The following is a 25180-nucleotide window of genomic DNA, read 5'->3' as shown; positions in this document are numbered from 1 at the left end:
CTTCTAATTTTGCAATCAAAACAAATAACCATCCTGTCCTGCACAAACAGCAGCAAGGGAGTGAGCCATCCGTTAAATGTTCGGCCCTGCCAAAGGAAGTGGCAGAACCGTTAGCTGAAGCAGCAGGCTTACTGGCACAGTGTGCATTTCACGGGGCTTTATAGCTTCTTTTAAAATAGTCTCCACCACTGCAGACAGTCTGTGGGCTGCATCAGCTGAGTAAAATGTTATCCTGCTAGTACAGGGAATTATTAACATGTTTTCTCCATGCCAACTGTCTCTCCACTGGCTGACCCATGCAAGCAACTCAATGAAAGAAGTTAAAAAAAAAAAAAAATCCTTCCAACCTAGCTAGGTTTTTTTGATGACTGGTTTGGCTGAGGGATAAGCCAAACCCCATAGCTTTGCTGGATGCTGCATTGAGGTTGCAACTTAGCACAAAAGGACAGACTTAAACTTCAGAGAAGCAAGATTTATTTGAGAGTTCGGGTTTGGGTTTTGCTTTTAATTATCGTCTCAGACTGGGATGAGTAAGAAGGAGAAGAAATGCACAATGTGGGAAGCAGTGTACGCTCTTCATGTATGACAGCAGAAGGGTGTACTTTAAATTTGTAATATCAAAACTGTACATGTGCAGCTAGGAAAATCAAGAACAGTTTCTGTTACTTGAACATTACAGGCCTGAGGAACAGGATAAGTAGTAATATAAAAATTTAAATTTAAGAAGTTATTACTCCAGGGCTAAAAGAAGTCCAACCTTAGGCCCTCACTGGAACATGCACATGACGTCTGTGCCAAGGCTTGTTTTGGCAGTCTTCGTTCCAGGCTTGTACAGTATCTTGTACAGTGATGTCCTGGTTCACAACTGGGCTCCCTAATAGTTTAAATAATTATGATACTAATGCAATTTCAGTAGATGCTGAAGTGCCTAGACTAGAGCTGTGTGTTCTGATTCTTTTTGTAGTTATGGGACAATTTGTGTAAGCTGGCTTTTTTGTTTGTTTGTGAGTCTGCTTAAGTGTTGTGTTGGATGATTTGTATGGTAAGTTGGGATGTCAGGTGGTCATGCCTCTAACTTTCCTCGTTTGATAAATGAGGTCTGACAACTAGTAGATTTCTCAGGCAGGGCCACAGCCTCTCTGACTTCAATGTCATACACTTCTGGACATTTCAAAAGCATTTGCACCCTCACCTTCCTCATAATCCTGCTTTTTATGTTCTCAAAATCAGATTATTTTGAAACTTCAGAAGTAGAAGAATGGATATAGAAACAAATTTTTTGTTTTAAAACAGGAATGATCTGATGTCAAAGCAGCTTCCCCAGCAAATGATAAGGAAGCTGATGGACCAAGTGTTAAAAGGGTGCAGTGAGGCACATGTACATTAAAGCTGCATTTATGCCAGGAACAGATATTTCCAGTGCTGCTGAGATAGCCCAGGTAGCTATTCCTGTCTTTCAGCTGCAGGATCCAGCATTTAAATGGCAGTGCAGAGGTTTGGGGTTTATAGCCCCTTTTGGTTGTAATAACCAATGAGTTGGAGCATGCGAGTTAAAGAGGATCAGCTGTCAGAGGACTAGCTGAGTTGACTGTCATGATTCTGCCTCTCCTACTTTTGGGTAATGTTCTTAATTTAAATCCTTTGTTAGTTGCGTGTAACAGTCATCAGTGACACTTCTCTTATGGGGACTGAACAAGTGTTGTTTAAGCTTGATGATCAAAATGTGCATGTGAAGAGGCAGTGCATGTCCCAGAGAGTTTGCAGGCTGGCTGGGTGGAGCACATGAAGACAGAAAAGGAACTATCGCTATCTCCACGGCACAGCTGAGGAGCTGTTCTGTGAAGATACTAAGTCCCTTGGCTAAGGTCAAAGAGGAAGTTTGAGAGAGGCGGGAGCTAGATCTGTGTTTGTTGAATTACTGTTCTGGGATTTAATAAAAATTAATTAAAAATCTTTATCAAATGGAGTTTGAGAGGTAGGAGGAAATCAGGAAATTCAAATGAAAAGAGAATCATTGTATTTAACCTTACTATTTAAAGGGAAGACATAAGTTACACTGCATAGTTTCAAACTTGTGACTGAAATGCTCTATAGCAGTAGAAATTGCTCTCTGTGGGTGTTTTATTTTCCTTGCATTCGATTCAGTTTATTAATCAAGAAGACAGCAAACAAAATGCTTCAATGGTGGTCATCAGGAGCCTGCTGTCAGCATTGCATACACTTGGATGATGGCCTTGGGGTCTGAAATCCATGCAGAGAGCTGCCCAGAAGGAGACTGGGTGAAACTTCCCAATTATCTTTTTTCTTCTTTTTAATTCTTTGTCTATTTCCCCCCACCTTGGTCTGAAGAATGTATTTTGCAATACTTCCGCTGCTGTTTTGAGTTGATGGAACATCAGGAGAAAATGTTTCCCCAGTTTCTTCTGAAACTGAAGTCCCAAGTAACATCCTAGTTTTGAAATTCCTTGCCCAAAGGATGCCAGCATCCCTCTTGGCTGCTTGGTGGTCACCCTGCCTGCCAACAGCAGCATCACCAGCATGATCAGATGAGAGGGCTGGGGAACAGAAACAAGTCCTTTTTGAACTACTAAGCTGGGCTCTTGAGTTGTCAAAGAATAAGGACCAGAGACCGTATTCTGGATCTCTACTTGTGCCATATACATGGCACAAGAAAGTCCTACTGTCATCTCTGCTTTTTCTACATCCTTGGAATATAATGGGTCTCATGGATGAGTGGTAGCAGAGTCATAACTGGTCTTGTCTGTTCCCTGCGCACATAAGCACGTGCACTCACGCGCAGTTTTGTTTTAGGTTTTTAACAATTTCATTTTCCATAGAAGCACTGTAAAAAAAAAACAAACCACAAACCAAAAACAAACAAACAAAAAAAAAACCAAAACCCCACAAAAAACTATACAATTAACTCTATAAAAAAAACCAGATCTGGCTTCTGGAGCCAGGGACACCTGTGAGCCGAGCCAAACTGGTCCATGGCAAGTTGCGCCCAGCAGCCGCGGCACCCGAAGCACTCGGGTGTCCCTGATGGCTGTGGCACCCAGAGCACCAGGCACTTTATGGTGTAGTTTCCTGTGCCACAACATCGCCAGGGTGCCAGAGTGTTCTCCTTACAGAGCTGCTGGGGCAGCAGCTGGCCTCTGTAATGCAAATGCCTCTGCTACCTGGGCAAGCCTGAGAAGACAGATATTTAAACATCCCTCTCCGCTGCAGATCTGTTTATGTTTGTACACATCTATTTTTGTAAAATTCCCCCAAATTAGGTATGTGTTTACTTTTTGCCATCATCTAATCAGGAACTCAAAGGGTAAGTTTATGTTCTGTATTTAGTTCAGATACTCAGTAGAGATGATTAGGGATGTATTAAAGAAGATGGGTTTTTTCCCTAGGATTTTTTAATGCTCTCTCCTTCCTGTGTTACTGCAGGTTCTGTCTCTGCTCATGTTTCTCTGTGCAACCAAAAAGCATATGTCAGTGAAAGTATCTGTGTGGCTTTCTGAATGTATTTGAAATAATTTGCCTCTAGAAAGTGATTGTGGTCTGTTTGCCATGAGAAGAGTAGCTTCAGTCCTGATGTGAATTGAAATATCAAATGTTTATGGAAGATGACATAGCAAAGCTGTTTACCATATGGTGTACAAGACACAGTGATACTAGACCGTTCTTTTTCCCTGGAGTTTGCTGTGGAAAAAAAAGAATACGATAATGCAGTTTGTGTATTCTTCTGTATTTCATATGTGCCTTTAAGAGAGAGCATGACAGGGCTCTCTTAGCCAGGTCATGGGATATAGGTATAATATTAATTATTATTTATATTGAGCCTGTATCTTGAGACTTCCGTACAAAACTGAGGGCCCAGTCACGTGTAGTAAGGGTAATAGTAAGACATTTATGAGATTCAAAGTGCAGATCCCTTCAAGTTAGGATGTTTCTGGTGACAGCTTTCATTCACAATTGTTCACAGCACCTCCTTCTGCCCCTTCTTTTATTTCTCTGTATCGAGGTCCTCTAACAGCTGTCATCCGCTCTTGATTACGGCATTTTAGACTAACCATTGCACAGTGTAGAGACTTATAAGCTGACTCAGTGCCAGCCAGCATGGGTCTAGAGACAATGCAGTTAAGTTTACATGGAGCTGCAAGCTATGGATTTACTAGCTTGGATCAGCACATTCGTGGGAATCTCTGCATTACATCCTAACTGTATTCCCTAACAGTATTCTTATGCTACCCCATGTGTTTTCTTTGCACAAAGATGCTCTGAGCCACATGCAGCAAGAACTAGGTCTGTAGAGCTTACTGTCTCTCTGCAGGCTTTGAATTTGGGAATTGCTGTTCCACTGCCTCTTGGGTCTTGAACTGTGCCCGTCATCAAGATAAAGTGTGTTACAAGGGAACAAAGCAGATGGGGGTAAAGAGCCTGAGTTAAGACACTTCTGCTGTTGGTTGAACATGCCTACTTCAAGTAAGTATCTGTGTTTACGCATTGTCCTCTTCCTCTCATTTGATGTAGGTTGTATGGTTGGACCCTGGAAATGGGATGTCAGTCCCGTTCAGGGAGCATAAAGGAAGAAAGAAAATCTCCCAGTTGCTGCTGCTGTGACAGCGAGTGAGAGCAAGAGCAGAAAAATGTCGACAGTCACATCAGCAATCCAGGCTCCTCAGGGCCCTGTGAATCCGCCGCCTCCGGAGGTCACTAATCCTAATAAGCCTGGCCGGAAGACCAACCAATTGCAATATATGCAAAATGTTGTGGTAAAGACCTTGTGGAAGCATCAGTTTGCTTGGCCTTTCTACCAACCTGTTGATGCAATTAAATTGAATTTGCCGGTACGTATCTATCGTCTTCTGCTTGGTATTCTGTTCTTAAAAGCTTTGTGTTGGTGAGATCAGTTTTCTGATCACTGGATCAGAATGATTAGGTCGCTTTTGGGGATTTCCTTGAATGCTCTTAGACTCGCTGAATTAAAGGTGATACCTTTCAGAGCTGGAGAGGTGCAAGTCTCTGAAGGAAAAAAAAGTGCTTCTCACTTAGTGAGGGAAGAGAAGAACACACAGGCAACCGGCCTTAGAGCATCTGAAGCGTAGTGCTTTGTTTGTGGCTTACCTCTGGTTACTTTTATGTGTCTTCACCCCTTATCCCACCTCTGTCCAATTTGAGTGAGAACCTTGAAGCCTATGCTCTTCTGAGCATTTGGCATGTGCTCAATGTAACTTGTGTTTCCGATAGGCTTTCTTGGATTTGTCACTGAGTTCAGTGTTGAGGAAGACAGGAGGAGCTAATTGCCAAGGATACTTTGGAGCTAGATATTTTCAAATGCTGTACTGGAAGTAAAAATAACAGAACAGTTGCATTTACCCATCTGCCTCCTGTGCCTGATGATATATACCCTGTCTCTGTCAGACCAGATAGTATAAGATATAGCCCGGTTATTCGTAAATGACCAAAGTTTACTAAGCTGCTTTGTTGCAGGGAACAGAGCCACACCCTCTTCACCCCTTCAAAGGGGTCCTGTAGGTGTAAAAACTCAGCAGTGGAGGCATACCCCTACCCACCTGCTTCACTTAAATACAGACACCCCCTCCCATCCACCCTGCTGTCTGCTCTGCCGGGCAGCCCACTGCAAAGTAACTCTGGCTGCTTTGGGCAAGAAGGTTGTATGTAGGATTTGAGGGAGCGTGGTTCTGGGATGTAAGGTCAGGAGAGCTCCAGTTACTGCAGGTTATAACCCAATTTTATGGACTGGATCAGGAGCCTTTTGAACTCTGTAATGTTGTTGATAGGTACTACTTAAAGTGCTAGCCAAGAGAGTAAAACACTTAACATTTGTATCATACTTCTCTGGGTCTGTGCTCCTTTGTGTCATCTTTCTGTGGATTCAGTTTCTCAGTGAGGCATTTTGAAGTGTTTTTAGGGCATGTTACCAGAAAATTTAAAGGAGGAGTCAGTTGGAAGGATAGTTGTTTTTCACATGTGGCCTAAATCTGCGCAAGCCCAGTAGCCAGCAGGATTGCCTTTTCTGCCCTAGCATGCCTCGCCTGGAAATACTGGTGTCTCAGGTCGTGCTCAAGGGTTGGACTCGGAGAGTGACCAGTGGCTGTGCATGGCTTTGTGTGCACCTGCAGCGAGAGGTCTTGCTGCTCTGCTCCAGAATGAGAAAATTACAGCGTATAACCTTGCATGCCTAGAGCATCTCCAGGCTAATCACAGCCTCTACAGATGCTTGAAACCAGTCCAGGGAGAAACTGGGTTAACATGTGGAAGCCTTCTAAGGGCCGAAATGCTCATAAGAGAGAGACTGAAACTTTTAGCAAAGTCTTAGCCAGTGCTGGCACTGATAAACTGTAAGTGCTAGAGGCAGTCTTTTAAAAAGGGAGGCAGAAATGCTGTTTCCCAAATTGCAGCCAGTCCACTGTTAAACTGAACACCCTGCCAAAGCTGGTGCTGACCCTGCTTCTTCTGGTCCCACGCAAGCATGAAGCGCATCGCTGCAGTGCTAGTCTAGCTGTGAAGTGTGGCACCCTTCCGCTCTGCGGCACAATCCAAAATGGCACCTGCAGCCTTGTAAGGGGTGTCAAGGCTGCAAACGGCTTCCAGGGAGGGCTGCTCAGAAAGCATGTCTTCCTCCACATGTTACTCTTAGTGCCTTCCCAGTCCAGCTGTATTTATAAAAAGCTGGTAGTGTCCAAGTAGCTATTTGTGTGTGTGTGAGTATGTATTGGGGGGAGTTGTGGAAGGCTGGTTGTGGAACGAGTTCTTGTGCTTTGTAGTCAAGTTCATAATAAAGATAGACTAAGAGGCTACAAATTAGAAAATAAATGAAAGCAGAGATGATATCTGTGACTTCCACAAAAACTTGGGGATGTGTTTTTTGGGAGGGGGAATGAGGAGAAAGCTGGGACTAGAAGGAGATGTGAACAGCACTCTCTGCATATCAGGAGATGTAACGTCTTTCCTGTTTCTCCAACAGGATTATCACAAAATAATAAAAAACCCCATGGACATGGGGACGATCAAGAAGCGCCTGGAACATAACTATTACTGGAGTGCCAGTGAATGTATGCAGGATTTCAACACCATGTTTACAAATTGTTACATTTATAACAAGGTAAAGAGCCCAGACAAGCCTTTAGCTGGGGCACTGCCTAGAAAAGACCCACCTACACCTGTTACAGTGCAGGTTTTGAACAGGGCCAGCTCTGCTGTGCTCCAGGCCCTCCTTGCAAGGATTTGAAATGCCACTAATTGCAACCACATTAGTTGAAATGCACAAAGCTGTCTTTGTGCTCTGTGTTTCTTCCCCCAGACTAGTTAAAATGGCAAATGTGCCTTTTAATTTTAGGTAGCTTTCTGCTTTGGGTTTATGTTGCAAGTTTTTACTCCTTTTGTTTCCAGTTAGGAATTCTTTAAGATGAGGTAAAGTTTGTGCAGTGATTTGCAGGGATTATGTGGGGCATTAGTGCCGTGTGTTACACTGGCTGTCTAGGAGTAAATAGTATCTCCTAGCAGCAGAGAGCAGTTCAGGAAGCGTAACTCTTCTCTGCCTACGTCTCGTCCATACTTGCGCACCTTTAGGTTGCTTATTATTTTGGGTTTGGCTTGTTTGCTGTTTTGTTAAGTTGTTAAAAGCCCGTATTCTTTGTATTATGTTTTCTACAATGGTTTGTCATCATTGACCCATACTGGAGAACAAGCTGAAATAAACAAATTAATTGGTTTGAGCCACAGAGTATGTGTTTACACTCTTCTCTTGGACCTGCTGGCAAGCAGAGGAGGACAGCTCATCTGTTCCAGTTTGCTGCTTCCACACTGATGCACAGAATGCTAGTTATCAGGCTCCTACTGGAAGTCCTGATAACTCTCTGAATGCAGCGTACTTAGAGGCTGTAATTATTGCATGCTAGACCAGAATAGAAGAGCAGGAGGGTAGCATGCAAGGAGGGAGAAGAGCCAGTCTGTTTATTGTTGGAGCTTGGATACCATTGTTTATTTGAAGGGCAGAGTCACTGGAGATTTCAAAACCTGATCTTGAACCTCTCTGCTTCTAATATTTGGATGATACAGCATGGGCTTGTATTCTTATTTCTGCAGCCCACAGATGACATCGTCCTCATGGCCCAAGCCCTGGAGAAGATATTTCTGCAGAAGGTGGCCCAGATGCCTCAGGAGGAAGTTGAATTATTACCCCCAGTTCCTAAAGGCAAAGGTCGCAAGCCGTCAGCGGGCACACAGAGTGCAGGTATTAACCCGATCCAGTGACAGCATTTGTTACGAGCCTGTTGCCGAGGCCTGACCCACCTTTCAAGCTGCCTGGCTTTGCAAATGATGAAGAGGCTAGGAAGGGAGCATGTAGTCTAACGGTTAAAGCAGTGGAGGAAAGTGCGAGATGTCTAGATAGTGTTCACACAGTGTTTCAGGGCTTGTCTGTCTTGAGGGCACTCTGCATTTGTCATACAAACATCCTACCATCTGTGACTTGCCCATCCACGCAGCGCTTCAGTGAGGGAGGGCGATGCTGTTGCTTCCTGTATGCAAAGAAGAAACGAAGGCAAGAAGAGGCAAGGTAGGTAGACATGTCTGTCACTTGCAGCAGACTGGCCATGGTGCGGAATGCCATTATAGACCTGTGTTTATATGGCTCACCCAAGGTCCTGGCAGAAGTTTGATGCAGAGTCTTGGACTTAAATCTTGCCAATCCCCAAAATCCCATATAACATTTTTCTTTTGCACACATGGTTGTAACATCATAGAATAAAGTTTGATCAACAGAAGGGATTTATTAAGCCATTGCAAAAGGCTGTGTAGACTGTTGCATATCAGTAGAAACTAAGTTTTTAGTTCAGCTTACCCAGAGCTGATTTTAAATGGATTTAGGACTAAAATGTCTGTAAGCACGGTAAAAGAGTTCATAAAGGAGCTTGTGTGGGCTGAATTAAACTGTTGCAATTTTTTTTTCTGTAAACAAGATCTAATTGTTGCTCTGGGAAAGTCAACTGTTCCTCTTTGTTTTCCCACATCTCAGGTGCCAAATGGAGCTATAACTTCATCCAGGCTCAGAGAAATTTGTGATGATGTGTCTTTTCAGCTGCATAGAGGAGTATTGCTATTTCGGTCATTAGTTACTACATTTGTTCCCCTTAACTTTACACTAGTAGGCAGTTCTTTAACAGTGCAGGTCAGCATAAGAGACATTTGCCTGGCCATCAGGAGACTTAGGTTCTACTCCCAGCTGTTGCTTTCACTGTATAACTTGTGGCAAATCTGAAGTGCTTTGGACTCTTGGGTGTTTAGCTGGCGGTAGGGGAGTGGTTGTTCCCATTTGTCATGCATAGTAAACACACTCCCAGATTCAGGTCTGTGCAGGACAGCAGCTGTCCACGAAAGCCGTCTCCCTCCGTTCCCTCTCCTTGAGCGCCTGCTCTTTTGCTGAGCACAGGGTTGCTCAGAGAGCACGAGAGGGGTGAAGACTATCCCAGAGCAACACATTCCATGTGCAAAGCTTGAAGTATTTTGCTTGCATGTGGCTGGCCTAAAGCTCATGGTATGAGAGCTTAGGTCAGTGATTCCTCATTTTTTGTTAACCCCTGGGTACAGCACCAAGCAAATCACACTGTGTCCTTTTGTGCTCTTCCTGTGGCCCTGGACTGGGAGCCTTTTGCCAAGTGCACGATTGCACAGTCCAGTGGCACCAGTGTCACTTTGTTCCCAATGTCTTGTCGGCACTTGTAACCATCAGTACATTGCAGTGTGTTTTCACTTTGTCGTTTGAAAGGAGCACAGCAAGCAGTGGCCGTGTCTTCCGTCTCCCCGCCGGCCCCGTTCCAGAACGTCCCTCCAGCCGTGTCTCAGACGCCCGTCATTGCTGCCACCCCTGTGCCAACCATCACCGCTAATGTCCCGCCTGTCACTGCCCCTCCCGCCGCTGCTCCCCCTCCGCCTGCTGCTCCGATAATGCCCGTGGTGCCTCCTACGCCACCGGTAGTCAAGGTAAATGGAGAACTTGACCCCTTCCTCTTCAGAAGGCAATATTGCTAAGCAGTGCTTTATTTTCATCCCCTCACTGCTGGTTACATACATTCCTTCTCGTCACATTTGACTCCTTGCCTCTCTGGCCATCGTTGTCCCTTTGGGGTGTGCTCAGACAAGTGCTTGCTGTCGAGTTTGAGAGGGTTGAGAAACTCTTTGCCACTTTTACCACACCCCAGCTGAGGTGATGTCAACTGTAATTGCTCCAACTCAGTTACAAGCTCTCATCTGACTATAGCCTTAGCCAGTGCTGATGCTCCATGAACTAGAAGGCTGTTGAAGGTTCCCCCATTTTGCACCATAGAGCCCAAAGCATCTCTTCCCTCTGTAACTGACCCCCTGATTTCACTGGGACTATTCCTTTAAGGTTTGCAGGCTCCAGCACTAGGAATGTTCCTCTCTGCCATAAGCCATTTCAAGACAAGCCTGTCACTCCAGTTGGAGGAGACTGATGTTGCCTGCAGGTTTTGGGTGCATTAGTTCTGTCTTCCTCACTGAGTAATCTTCTGGGAGTTGCCATTGGTGTTTTGCTATTTACTATGTTAATTTATGGGTAAATGAAAACATTGCTCTAAATAATTGGAATTTTCTTAGCAAGCTGTGCATTGCTTTAAAAATGATGAAAGCGTAGCTCAGAGAAAGTTGTTTTCTTTCTAAACTGTGACATTAACTGCAACAGTATTGGTGTTCTCTGATGTGAGGTTGCATGGGCCAGCAGAGCCACAGAATTGTTTTTCTTATTTAACCCTATAGCTTGGGAATTACTAGAGAAATTGTAAGTAAGATCTTCTTGCAGCTAAGCTGTCCTCCTCAGAAGCCTGTCACATACTTCAGTTTCTGTCCAAATAACTAGCTTCTGAGAATCAATTTAATTTTAAAACTCAAGGATGAACCCAGAAGTGAGTTTGCCAAATATACGCTGCAAAATTAATCCTTCTTGGGATTTACTTAAGATTTCCCTTAGATTTCCCTAAGGAACTTTTTCCCCTTTCTCTCTCTCCAGAGAAATAAATCCTTCACAGGAGCGTGAGAGAGCTGACTGGACAGTCACAGCTTGAATTTATGTGAGAGGTTTTATTTGCTTAAGGCAAAATAATTATATTTTTGCTCTTGTCCATAATAAGCAATCTACCTTAGCACACCCACTAAATACAAGGGAGTGAGGGCTCATGGGTCTTTGGTGATTAATATGCTTTGGTTCAGAACTTATAGCCTGATCCTGCCACTGGGGACTCAGACATGTGGTTAAGTTACTGACACTTACTAAGTCACGATGCATCAGCTGAGCTGCAGTAATCGACTGGGCGCACTCCTTTCCCTTGGCAAACATGAGGTAAGATTCCTTAGTTTAAATCTCAGTGAAATACATAGAGCTAACAAATTTTGCATCATGTCTGGGGTTGGGTTGGAGATGTGCAAATGGCTGGTTACTGTGGCTCAGGTGACACGTAGTAATACATTGTGTTGTAGTCACTGAATTATGTGTTGAAGCCTCTAGTCACAAGTCCCATTTATCCCAGTGAAGTAATTGCATTTTCTGTCAGAGGACAGGCAGATCTCAAAAATAAGGATGAATTGTACTAGGTAGCATGAGGGCTGGGCACGTACTCATGAAGTCTGTCCATCTGCTGTTTCAGAAAAAGGGAGTGAAGCGGAAAGCAGACACGACAACCCCCACCACCTCCGCCATCACTGCCAGCCGAAGCGAGTCGCCCACGCCCCTCTCGGACCCCAAGCAGGCCAAAATCATCGCTCGACGGGAGAGCGGCGGCCGGCCCATCAAACCACCAAAGAAAGACCTTGAAGACGGAGAGGTCCCCCAGCATGCAGGGAAGAAGGGCAAACTCTCTGAGCACCTCAAGTACTGTGACAGCATTCTCAAGGAGATGCTCTCGAAGAAGCATGCAGCCTATGCATGGCCCTTTTACAAGCCTGTTGATGCAGAGGCCTTGGAATTACATGACTATCATGATATTATCAAACACCCCATGGATCTCAGTACTGTTAAAGTACGTCCACATTTCCCACCTCTTTTGCAGGGTGTTGCAGCCCTCTGGTTGCAGAGGACTGGCTCCATCTGGGGGAGGGGGAAGGGACATGGGTGGAAAACTGAACCGGTTTGGATATCATCTGGATATTTTTATATTTTGTTGCCTTCCCCTCTCCTTTTTCCCATAACGTGGGACGTCTTTTTTCTTGCCCTGCAAAGCAGACTGTACGATGGCATCTTCTCTTCTTTGTGGATAGTCCGGCTGTTTAAACTTGTGTCCTGGGGATTGTGGTGCACTCTGGGAAGAAGAGGTGCTGTATTTCATAGGATTCAAGTGATAGTATCCCATTTCCAGAAACTGCTGCCTGCCTCCTTGTTGGCATGATGTGTGGTCCAGATAGGCTTACGCTGAGCAATTCCAGCCAGAACGTGGTGATCACCTGGTACTCGGGGAGGGGATGAAATGCTGCAATGCTTGTGTGGTTCATGCTTGGTTCTTCAAGAGCTTAGCTTAGTATGGTCCAATATTAAAGGTGTTTTTCTCAGTAAACTGGGAGGTTTCGCTGAATCCCTCCTAAATATCCATGGAGCAAAGCTGTGGGGTTTTTTTCTAGCTCTAATCAGCTTGTCAGCTGTCCATTGGAATCGGTGTTGGCGGAGGTGAGACTTTCTTCCATGTGCAGGAAGTTAAGGTATTTCTGCCAGCTTTCACTAGCATGCTAGGAGTGTTTTGCTGCCATCTGAGCCAGTGCCTGGGATTGTCTAAATGCCCAGGTGACAAAAGGGCAGCTGCGATTGTGATTCCTTTCATGTTCCTTGGCAAATCCTACGTCATACCTGGAAGCAGTGTGTTGTGCTCTGATGTGCCATGCCATTCAGCCATGGTGGTGCAAGGGTTCTTAGTACAGCTGCAATATTTTTGATGAGTATTTTAGTCGTGTTATTTAGTGGTGAGAGAATAGTTGTCATGGGCTGTGCATTGAGGATTAGACCAGGAGTTACCAGTGTCCAAGTTTTAATTGCCATTCTGATGCTATGGTCCTGGCCAAGTTTCCCCACAGCTCTGTGCCGTAGTTTTCCCAGTCATAAAGTGGAGAATAATAATACTTAACCTACTTCACAGGGCTGTTGTGAGGACAGATATCTGGAAAGCACTATCTAAGTACTAATTATCATTATTATTGATTGGGTTTGTGCAGAAAAAACCGTCTCTGAGTTGGCAAAAGCTTTGGAAGCTGGCTCTGGTGGAGCTAGGTTTGGAGACCATTCTTCTCCTGAGCTTGCAGTGCCCTTGCTTTGTTTACAAAAGCCAGTGCAACGTGCAGTATTTTTGACCTGCAATTAAGCTGAACTGTGTTAAAGGCCTACAGCAGTTTCCTGGGAGGAGAAGAGGGCAAGAGGAAGGGTGAGTTGAGCTGCAGACAAGAGGGAGCCTGAAATACAGTGGTGAAAGCAGGAGAAATGGCTAGGTTGAACATGGTAGTCTGCAAAGCTGGCTACCTGACTTTAATGTTCTGCTGTTAGAGGAAGGTCCCAGTGTTTTCTTGTGTAAGTTTCCATTTTCTTTTGCTCTTGAGTGTGGATGAGGAAGGAAGAAGCTCCCCTCAGTTTTGGTATTGCAGCGCATTTGCCATCCTGCTCACTTTGGATGCCCAGTGCTGAAGGCCTACTTAATCCTTGTACATTGTTTTCCTTATAGGACTTGCTGTCAAGGTCTGCTCACCTCACCTTGCATTGGAGTTGCTCTTCTCCACCATCTTGGAGGTCCATCCACATGGCTTGGATCATAAGCTAATGAATAATTCAGGCTGGTCAGGAGGCCTGCCTCCTGCTCAAAGCAGGGTCACTTACACACTCTGATCTGCTGCCTTCCAGGGGTCACCACCTTCTCAGCTGAGTGGATCTGACCTTGCTCCTCTGATGCCAGTGAGTGCGGTGGGAGCAGGAACAGGTTGCAAATGGAGTTTTTGGTTATTCTGTAAGTCAGATCAGAGGTGCAATACTTAAGTGGCATCAGGAACCTCTATATATGATGTTCTGTTCACTGTGCATAGTTACATTTGCTCATGCATATCATAGGCTACATGTCAAAATCTGTTCTAAGAGTCTATAAACTGGCCAGTAGCTTTAAAGGAATTTCAAAGTATGTCTGATTCGTGGAAATGACTGAGATAGGAAGAAGCCTCTCTTCCTGAGTGCAACCATTCTTTTTGTTATCACATTAGAGTGATGACGTGTTATTGATAGCCTTTTCTCTGCTAGTCTTGTGAACACAAGTCATTAGATGATCACGTCCTAGATGAACTCCATCAGTTACTGTACTGACTTTAGTGAGACTGCTGGTAAACTTAGTCCTTTCAGACCTATTCTTAGCTCAGCCACATTCCTTTGACTTCCTAGGGATGCTGTGAGTCTCCAGAGATACCTGCAGATCAAGTCTTGAGTGAATGCAGCAAGATTAGAGAGAGAGAGAGAGAGAGTGAAATCCTGACTTTGTCAAAGCCTGTATTTCCATGTCTGGTTAGGTGGCTTCTTGTTGCAAGGGATTCTGTGCTGTATTCTGCAAAATCTAGGTGCAAAACTGTGTTTTCTTGGGTTGGTGACTTCTTCACACTTAAATCTCTCTATAGTCCTAATTTCATTCTTTTAAAAAGTGTACGCCTCTGCACTTTCTCTGCAAGTGATACTCTCCCTCTGTACCTTACTAGGGTAGGACAGAAGACTGGAGACTGGTGTAGGACAGAAAACTGGTCTCCGCTAGAGACCTAGTGGAGTCTTTTGCATGTAAAGACTCTGGATTTGTCTTTCCATGTGGTAGTATTTTTCTTAATAAACTTGTTTGAAGTGCTGTCTGGTATTGTTTTTTTATGGAGAGTTTCATTATCATTGCTCTCGGCCTGCAGATCATAGTGTGACTTCTCTGAGATGCAGTCTATAATACATTAACTGCATGGAACAGAAACCTGCTGTTTGCAGGCAGTGTAATTCTCCAGTGTCAGGGGCTTTCTCTGTGGCTCTGAAAGGTTTTAGATTTAATTCTGCACAAGTGACAATGGCTGTGGTAAAGCAGTGCAACTAATGGCCTTCAAACTAATCTTGAAGGAATTATATGAGAAAGTAAAACATAAGCATTGCTGCAGCTATAATAGATTCCCTAATACCTGTTTGCTTGTCACTTTGGTTCTCTGGTTATGAGAGGTTTGATTTTCTTCAGAGAATATCCTCATGTCCAGGAGCATTTTTTTTTTCAGGCTGTGCACCCAGCAGAGGCATGCTTCAGAAGGATTTGGAGGTTGTTTTCTCTGTGTGCGTGGTGGAGGAGGCAGGTTGGCTGTCCTGACTCTGCCAGTGGCAGGTGAGAGGTGGAGGGGCTGTAGCTGAGCTTGTTGCAGCCGAGAGCAGAGGGGTGTGCTGGAGTGCCATGCTGGAGCTAGGACTGAGCGGGAACAGGCAAAGGGACAGGATCAGTGAGCTCATCTCCACCTCAATTCTCTGATAGTCATCACAGAGAGGGAAAGAGCAGAACTGCTTGGAGTAGAGAGGGGAAAGGAAGAAAGCATGGGGAGAGAGGGAGGCAGAGGCATGGGTTATGCTTTAAACGCTAAGAGGTAGCAGCCCTAATACCCCATAGTAGGTGAAATGCTTGCTATGAAGCTGTAGCAGCACTGTGCTTTCGCTGCCCTGTCCACAGGCAGCCAGAGCCCACTTGCGGTACATTCATGTCCCCCTCTCTGATGCTGGGGAGCTTCTGTGTGGGGAGGCAGGGTGCTGTGCCCACAATGGAGCTGGGGGGAACCTGGAGCACCTCTTTTCTCACTCCATCCTCTGCCCTCTGGGTCACAGGAGCAGTGATGTGGATGTCTCTGCCCTTGGTTTACTCAGTGGTGAACAAGCAACAGTCCTTGCTATGCAAGAGGATTTGTACAAGGTGTTTACTTCTGGAATAAAGTGCTACCTCCAGGGATATAACTATGCTCACCAGTTAATTTTCTTGAAGTGAATTGCTGTGGTTTCAGAGCAGTTGAGCTCAGGGTCTTGAAAGTGAGGAGACATTCTTTGGGGGAATTTCTACAGATTTCTTCAGTTGCACCTATTTTAGGGTACAAATGCAGCTTCACAAAGCAGCTGCTCTTGTTGAGGCAGTTTCTGTAAGGTGCAATTAGGCCCCCAGAAATTGGGCCGAGTCCTCATTAGCTGGTAGAGATGGCATTTTCTCTGCTAAAGTCGCTGGACCTGTGTGGCCCTGTCCCTTGTCAGCACCTGCCCTGATGCCCTGCCCAAGGTATGTGCTTTGAGGGCAGATTGATGTCCAGTTTAGTCTTGGAGGGAGAAAATGGAAAGGGGACATGTTAGATTTTCAAATGTGTAAAAGATTGCTGCAAGAACAGAGGGAACAAAATTTTCTCTGTATCCTCTGTGCGCAGGACAAGGCTTACCTTAGAGCAAGAGACACATTAGACATTGGGAAACAAACCTCTGAATACTAAAGAATGTTAAACAATTGAATTCATTGCTGAGGGGAAAAATGAGGTTGCTGTGGTAGATATTGCGTGGGGCAGAGAAAGAACTGACTGGCCTCCCAGCACCTCTGCCAGTCCTTCTTGTCTATGACCCCTGATTTGCAATTGTAAATGTAATAACTTCTTTTAAGCAGCTGGATATCTCGAAGTGAATTTGTAACCAAAGATATTCCAGCCCACCAATTTAAAGTCCTTTTTTTTTCTTTTGTTAAGTTAATTATTCTTTACAAGAAAACAAAATAAAAATCCACAGATTAAAACTATTGGGCTAGAAAGCTGTTGGGTTTGGATGAAAGCGAAGCCTCAGACACTGGAATGTATTTCATAGGCAGTAATCAATCAGCCGTTGAGTGTGCCAAACAAATATAAGTGCATCAAAAAGGCCTTTGATGCAGGAAGACTTATTTTAAAATAAATGGGCCCTTTCATTTGAACATATGTTTTGCTTTGGAATTGGCCTGAGATGCTTTTTGAACAAGGCCGGCTCTCCTTCAGACAGGAGAAGCACAAACCTATTTCCCTTTCTGCCTTTGTGCTGTGGCTCAGAGGCTTTCTCCTAACTTACTCACCAAGAGAATGAGGTTTTGTGACAAAAGTTTGACAGATGTCTCGCTGCAGTGCAGCAGGGAGTAAGGCTGCAGGAATGTCACCACCCGGTGTGCAAGTCCCTCCGAAGCTGCATCCCTGGAGGTGAAATTCTGCCTTCCTCAGAACAAAAACAGTTTTAGGAGTCATTGCAGTGTTTCAAGATAGTTACGAGGTCTACCATGTAGCTGTGAAATATCAGTAGCTTCCATTGAAGAAATGGGAATTTTGCTTGCATTAAGGCTTCTAATATGGGTTACTGACCCTAAGCAGCCCTGCCTGCTGCTTAGACAGGGGATGTGTCTTCCCCGATCACATTTGCAGCCTGTCTGCCAGTCAGCCCCTTCCCTTCACTGGGGGATACAGGTGCACAAGACATACAAAAGGGAGGCCTGCAAGCACTTGGCAAATAGAGAATTGCTTTAAACCCAGGTCTTTTAAATGCAAATGAAGTCTAGTGTTAGCTGCTTTTTCCTTTTGGTAGGAGTAATTGGAGCTAAGGTTTTATACATAGTAGTAATATATGCATAAAATCAATGAGGTTCTAGGAATGCTATAAACTGTTCTCTAAACTCAAGTCATTCAGTCCCTAACAGCAAGAGGAACGGACGAAAGTGAGAGCTGAAAAATAGGAGAAAAGAACAAGGTGCAAATATTTAGCTCCTGATACTTATCCTCACCACACAAGGAAATAACATTATGAATAGGTTCATAAAGGGTGAATTCTGTATCAATTCTCTATCAGTTGGACTTCTGAATCAAGAGTAGGCTTTGTAGTTTAACTGTAAATGCCTATCTTGCTGTAGGAATCGCTAAGCGAAATTCACGCCCTTTGTTAGCAGGAAGTCAGAGTTAGACGGTCTTGATCTTTTCTGCCCTTTCGGATTTACAGGGCAAATATACCCAAGCAGCTTGTAGAAGTAGATGCTTAAGGTATTCCTGTAATTGTAACTTGGTTGTTTGACTCTTGCCCTTCCTGTCCATGATCCTTGTTTACATTAGTTTCTGATCCAGCAAACCCTTTTTCTAAATGACTCAATTTTCTAATAGAATGTGGACCCTGACAGATTTATATAGTACTACTTAGAAAAAGAAAATAGCCCAAATATAGAATCTTAAAGTGTTTAAACTGTTATGGAGCAGTATCAACTTCTTTGGTTGTCTGGTGTTTGTTTGCTTGCTTGGTTTAAAAAGCAGAAGCTCTGAACGTTACTTAGGAACCAATAAGCCAGAACAAACTATGGTTCTCTTAGACAAATGTGATCTTTGAGGCTGTTCTGAGCTGTCTCCAAGATGCATGTGTCCTCCATGCAGTTGCTACAAATGCCTTTTGCTTATGGCTTTTTCTCCCCTTTCCCTTTGGCTTGTTTGTTTGCAGAAAAAAATGGACAGTCGGGAATACCAGGATGCACAAGGTTTTGCAGCAGATATTCGGTTAATGTTCTCTAATTGTTACAAGTACAATCCTCCAGACCACGAAGTGGTAGCCATGGCCAGGAAGCTCCAGGTAAAGGTGTTGGCAAATGCATCTTCCAGAGTACGTTTAGTTCAGCTGCAAGGTGTTGATTCAGAGATCCAAACGTGGATCTGCTCTTGGCACCGACAAGGGAGAGTCGGTGGTTCCTGCAGCCCTTGGGAAGAGCCATGTTCTCTGCAGCAGAACTGTTGTGCTCTTCACATGGCATGGCCCAACGCCACGTTCCACTCCTAAAATGTTAGAATCGTTGCTGTATAAAGCAATGGGAGAATTTTCGTGGGCTTACAGAATATGTATGCCCATCTGTATATTATTTACTTGTACAGTACCTTGTGTAGTGCAGTAAGACCCTGACCCATGGTGGGGTGTCTGGTGTGCTTAAAAGGCCAGAGTGAGGGTTTTGTGGCTGAGCTCCTTTTGTCACCAGTTTTTCCCCCTTTTTGTAGGATGTCTTTGAGATGAGGTTTGCGAAAATGCCCGATGAGCCTGCAGAGGCCCCACCTCTGCCTCCACCAACAGCACCAGTAGTGAGCAAAAGCACAGAGAGCAGTCACAGTAGTGAGGAGAGCTCCTCTGACTCGGACAGCTCAGACTCGGAAGAAGAGCGAGCGACTCGGCTGGCGGAGCTCCAGGAGCAGGTATTGCAATGTCCAAGCTGTGCGTCCGTGTAGTAGAAAGGGCATAGCAGGAGGAGGGGTTTAATTCTGTTCTTAAAAATCCCATCTAGGCTGGGATGTAATAAAGCAATCTCCCCTTCTGCCAGCTAAAGGGGAAAAAATGCTCAGCTGTGAAGTAAGTGCATGTTTGATCTAACGTTGATTTTCTTTGAGATAGAGCATCAGCACCAAGAATGGCTGTGCTTCCTTCTGGGATCCCAGAGTATGAATGAAGGTGCAGACAATACTAGGGATCTGGGAAGAACAGACAGATTTTGTATGAGAGCTCAGGCATAACAAAATCTGTCACAAGGTTCCTGTGGGACGTTGTCGTCCTGTACCCCCGTCTGTAGAAGTGAGCTGTTTTGACTATTGTGGTTGCAGACAATTAAGCCATGGCCTTTCTTATTATGCAGATATACAATGCCAGTGCTACAGTGCTTACACGTGCTACTGTAATACAACGAAGCATTAATAAAATAACTTATCTGGTGTCTCAAATCAAGCTAGTCGGAGAGCCAAGAAGTGACCCCGGGATTTCAGAGGCCAAGTTGTTAGCACTCTAGAGGGAGCTATTAAGCTTAATTTTTGTTTGCCCCTATAAAACAAGATTGGTGTTTTCATTTGAGTCAACTTCTGCATACTTGCACTGCATTTTCTTAAAGAATTTTGAATCAAGCAAAGTCTCCTGAGTTCAATCACTAGACTGCTTCATCACTGACTTTAGGATATACTTACATGTTGGGATGTAGAGGAAGGGTATGTGGAGGCATCAGTTATCTTGCCTTGAAGTCTTACTTACTTTTCCACTGTTCTCCCCCAGCTAAAGGCCGTCCATGAGCAGCTAGCCGCATTGTCACAAGCGCCAGTGAACAAACCAAAGAAAAAAAAAGAGAAGAAGGAAAAAGAGAAGAAAAAGAAAGATAAAGAGAAGGAAAAAGAAAAGCACAAAGTAAAAGCTGAGGAGGAGAAGAAACCCAAGGTGGCTCAACCACCAAAACAAACCCAACAGAAGAAAGCCCCAGCTAAGAAAGCAAACAGCACGACCACAGCTAACAGGTGAGAACTTGCCTTCTGCAAGTTGCCTTAAGGGGAATGCCATGAGCTTCCAGCCCAGTTCTCCTGTCCTGTTGAATTCCTGGTGAAGCTTGGTTGTCAGAGCAGTTAATTTGCTGTTGAATAGTGTCCCCATTCCCAGACAACTCCAGGGAGTCTTTAAGTTAGAGCTGGCGGTGGAACCATCATATTTCCACTGTCCAACTCTCTCAGAATCCCTGCCTGATCACTCTCAGATAAGGTTTTGCTTTTTGCCTTTTGCATAGCCAGCAAGAACGTGCCTTTTCGTTGCTGCCTCCCTGCTGCTACATGGGCTTGTTGTCATGCCTCACAGGGCTAAAATATAATAGGAGTAGAACAGCTGATCTCAGATTTCTGAACTTTTTCAGAAGTTGTGGTGCTGTTCAAGCCATCTGGCTAGAGGTTCAAAGCCAGGAGCGTTGGGATGTTTATTACAAGGGGGGTAGAAAAAAAGAGTTCATTGCTTCTATATACCCATTAATGTTTCCATGCTTGCCAACCCACCCCCAGGCAGCCCAAGAAAGGAGGCAAACAAGCATCTGCAACCTACGATTCGGATGAGGAGGAGGAAGGTCTGCCCATGACCTATGATGAGAAACGACAACTCAGCTTGGACATCAACCGCCTGCCCGGGGAGAAGCTAGGCAGGGTGGTGCACATCATCCAGTCACGGGAACCTTCCCTCAGAGACTCCAATCCTGACGAGATAGAAATAGATTTTGAAACATTGAAGCCCACAACTTTACGAGAACTGGAGAGATACGTGAAATCTTGTTTACAGAAAAAACAAAGGAAACCATTTTGTAAGTTACCTCCTGGGGCATGTGTTCCCCCACCAGCTCTTGGGCTCAGCTTTGGAGTCAGGGCGTGTGTGTTGGGATTCTCTTATCCAGCTGTTGGGTATGTGATGGCAGGGATTTTTAGAGATTCTTTTCTCCTAAGAAAATGTATGGAAACTTTCTATTTTTTCTGTTCTTTCTTCCCATAATGACATGCTGTGGAGACCTGGAGGACTATTGTGTTCCTCTGCAAGACCTGTGTGATACCTTTATTACTTATCTAGAATGTAGAAGGAACTATAAAGGTTTCAGTCTCATTGTGTTAGGTGTTACGTGCACACATCTGGAAGGATCAGTTTCTTATCCTGAATAGTTTAGCATATAATTAGGAAGGAAACAAAAAGCATGGTTGGGATCCAAAACACCAAGGGAATAAATGACTTGCACAAAGTCACCCAGGCAACCTGTGGATTCTGGGCGTCTTGAGTTGTACATGCACCCCAAAACTGCTCTTCCTAGATGGCGTGATCACCACATTACCCTCTGTCTCTGTCAGAGCAGAGGATTAATGTTAACGCGCTGCCGCGTGTATGGTACAGTATGGGACAGACTTTTCTCTGTGCCAGACTTTTCTCTGTGCCTCATCCACAGAGAGTGAATTGTTGTGGCCCCTTGAGAGTTTAGCTCCAGTTGAATAGTAATAGGATCACTTACCTGAAGTGGTCCTGGCTCTGTCCATCTGCTTGTTGGTTAAGAGGGAGTTGTCCTGTTGTGAGTAGCTATTGTGTTATACTCTTAACTCTTGCAGAGCACCTCCATTTCCTCACCACAAGACTTCCAGGTAGGCCTAAACAAAGCTCAGACTTTGACCCTTCTTTTTGCTTTGAATACACTGCTTTGATTCCCCCCTGCCTGCCCCCCCCCCCCCCCCCCAAGTCCTTCACTGTTGGAATAGCTCAGGAAAAGATTTTCCAGATTGGTTAGGAACAAGAAGCATCTTTTTGTTTTGGAACCAAAGCATAGAGTAATGCAGACAACCTCAGACATCTGTCCGTCCACTCCTCTGAGACTGGTACACCCTGAGGCTGGCATGCCTGACCTCAGCTGGACTCTCCTGCTGTCTGCTCTCTGTTACAGTGCTTAGTTTTCAGGGGCGTACACTCTTAGGACTGTGCTTTCCAGATTTCTTCTTTTTTTTTTTTTAATCATTGCTTTAAAACAGTGCACAGAAATGTAGGTATTTCCTTGCTGGATCAGGCAAAATGTCTGGCCCCTGTCTTGTGCTTCTGATGCTGGCCAACACCTGTGTTCAATTACTCCTCCTTTGGAGGGATATTTCTTCTGCTCAGAAGTATGAGTATTGCTGGTACTTCTCACCGTTTCCATCCTAACTGATGCAGCTACATTCCTGTTGTCTGCCAGCCTTTGCCTCAGTTGGTTTTTAATTTGTCCTTTTTGTTTTGTTTTATGTTTAAAGCAACATAAAACACAGTATATTCTTGCATGCGGTATCTTAAGTTATAACGGCAGATGCTTACTTCTGACAGCCTTTAATGGGACACTTTATTTTACAGGGCAGAAAAAACATGTAACAATTCTGTAATTATAAATGTGTAACTATTGACCATATAACTGGCTGGTAAGTAATCTGTAACTACAAGGTTATTACATGGATATTTCTGTCTTCTAAAAGACTTTCCAGAAGGTCTCTCTTAAAAAGTGCGTGTTACAGGATGATGGTGATTGGATGACCCAGACAACTTCATGTGTTGTCCTCTATCTGGGATGTGTAGTTGCTGTGTGGTCACTTGATCTTAGCAGTGTCACTGCAGAGTGGTTGCACAGATTTACATGCCCTGTAAAATAGTGATGTCCACTCTTTTCCGCCAGCAACCATGCAGTTTCAGAAATTGTGCATTCCTCCTCCACAGCTGCAAGTGGCAAAAAGCAAGCAGCAAAGTCAAAAGAAGAGTTAGCTCAGGAAAAGAAGAAAGAACTAGAAAAACGGTTACAGGACGTCAGTGGGCAGCTAAACAACAACAAGAAACCCGCAAAGAAAGGTAATGGCTTTGGTTTTACTGCGCTAACAATGCCCAAAAGAGTTGTGTCTGTAGACAGACTTCCTCAGTGAGGCAAAACTGCTGCCTTCTTGTAGCCTTGGGTTTATCTCTGTGAGAGTTACCCCAGTTGGTCACTAGGGTAGGGGCACAGCGAGTTAACTGCTGGGCACTGAGCTTCTGTGTGGGGGCTGCTTTGGTCCCTGTCCAGGTGGAAACTCTCCTGGGCTCTAAATGTGAGGTGTCTTGGCGGCAATTCATCCTTCAGAGGAAGGAGGATCTTCTCCTCAGTGTTAGCCTGTGCCGGATGGTGCATACAGACCAGTAGCACAGAGCATCTAATAGATGTTTTTTCTCCGTTGTGGGATTAAAAAAGCCCAAGCCCCCAGAGTGCTATAGTGTGAAAAATGGTACAAAAGGTTCTTCCAGCATGAACTAAGCTTCTTCCAGCTTCGCACAAGTCAAGCAGGGTTTTCTTGGGTTCAGAGGTTTCGCTGAAGCATGCAAGGCTGTGGACATAGCTCTCCAGGTGCTCTGTTCTCCTGTGCAGATCCCAAACTTTCGTGGTCACCTGCAGCTTGAGAAACCTTGACATCCACTGCTGGGACAGGCCTTGTTGCAGCAAGCGAAGGCTGTGGGTAAATAAGCTGCCCAGACAGGACAAAGTTGTGAACAAAGCCACAGAGGATGAAGGCTGTGGGTAAACCTTCTCTGGTTCAGTTCCTGGCAAGTAACCACGTTGCTGCCTTCTTCCCCGCAGAGAAATCCGGCTCAGCTCCCTCCGGAGGCCCTTCCCGGCTCAGCAGCAGCAGCTCCTCCGAGTCTGGGAGCAGCAGCTCCAGTGGCTCCAGCTCAGACAGCAGCGATTCGGAATGAGTTACGGACACTTACACACAAACCACAAAATGGACATCACTTTCACAGATGCTCTGCAGTGTTCCTTTCTCTCCTTAGTATACTGCTCTTGTTCCACGGTGGTCAGGTTTTTTTCCCCCTTCTCTGATTTTTTAATTTTATTTTTTAATTCAGTGTTATAAAAGTTATCTTCCATTTTTTTGGGGGGGTGCTCTTTTAATAGGTCAAAGATCTTTGCGTGTGTGTGACTAGACTTTATGACAAACGGTTCCCTTTGCATAAAGTCTCTAAAATACATTTTAACTGAAGAAGATTGGTTGAAAATGGAAGAACTTTGAACTCTTAGCAGGAGATAAATAGGAAGTTCTGCAAGGTTTGTAGTACGTTTCCCTCCCGCCCCTTCCCTCTCCCCAGAATGTTCTCTTTTAATAAGCCTGCCTGGCTCACACAAGGTAAAAAAAAAAAATCTTTTTTTAAAGAACTTTCTGTAAAATGGTACTGTATCTGAAAGATGTTAGCTTTTGAACTAGTTGGTGTATTTGTTATTAGCACTAGTATTCTTAATCTCGAAGTCTACAGTGTGATGAAATGTCAGATGCTATCATCTTTTTACATAAAAACAAAAACAAAAAAAAAATTCTCATGTACTGTGGATTGCTAACATGCTTTTTTTTTAATCTTGGTAGAGGCATAGGCACCTGTTCAGGAAGGTATTTAAGCATGAATTTAACGTTAAGCACATGAGCAACAGAAGTGGTTGCATTTCTTGTTTTTCCACTCAATTTTCATTTTTCTTGGGGAATACATTGGGAAGAGGGGAGCGAGGGGCACTCAAGTTTCTTGGCAATGTTACTTTTAACATCAAATAGATAATTTCCAGGAAATGGACACTTTCTATGAAACTTTTCATTTAATTGAAAACAGTTTTTGGCTGAAAGTTTTCAGCTGAACCTCAGAGTGATCCCTGCAGAGTGACCAAGGCAAGTCATGTGCTTGTTATTAGACACATGCTTAAGTACTTTCTCCATGACAAGCACCTCAGTCTGGGCTTAAAATAAAGGAGCACTTGAGCTCCAGCTGAGGCTGAGCTGGCAGGGGGAATTGGAGAGGGATGTTGTGTGTGTTTGGGTTTGTTTGGTTTTT

The 25180-nt window shown here is 44.5% G+C and overlaps 1 protein-coding gene across 1 annotated transcript; it reads left to right on the top strand.

The window, feature by feature from the left end:
• Positions 1–4586: 4586 nt before the first annotated feature.
• BRD3 (bromodomain containing 3) lies at positions 4587–24170 on the top strand. The gene is made up of 11 exons (XM_059828678.1): positions 4587–4844; positions 6986–7123; positions 8107–8254; positions 9788–10002; positions 11679–12050; positions 18515–18643; positions 19060–19251; positions 20093–20328; positions 20857–21149; positions 23057–23185; positions 23943–24170. Exons 1-11 carry the CDS (start codon positions 4644–4646, stop codon positions 24056–24058), a joined length of 2169 nt encoding a protein of 722 aa, XP_059684661.1. The 5' UTR covers positions 4587–4643; the 3' UTR covers positions 24059–24170.
• Positions 24171–25180: the final 1010 nt, after the last annotated feature.

The sequence above is a fragment of the Gavia stellata genome, chromosome 24 (genome assembly GCF_030936135.1).
Source record: "Gavia stellata isolate bGavSte3 chromosome 24, bGavSte3.hap2, whole genome shotgun sequence".
Taxonomy (NCBI): Eukaryota; Metazoa; Chordata; class Aves; order Gaviiformes; family Gaviidae; genus Gavia; species Gavia stellata.
The sequence above is the reverse complement of the archived record's forward strand: the minus strand, read 5'-3'. Positions and strand labels throughout refer to the sequence as shown.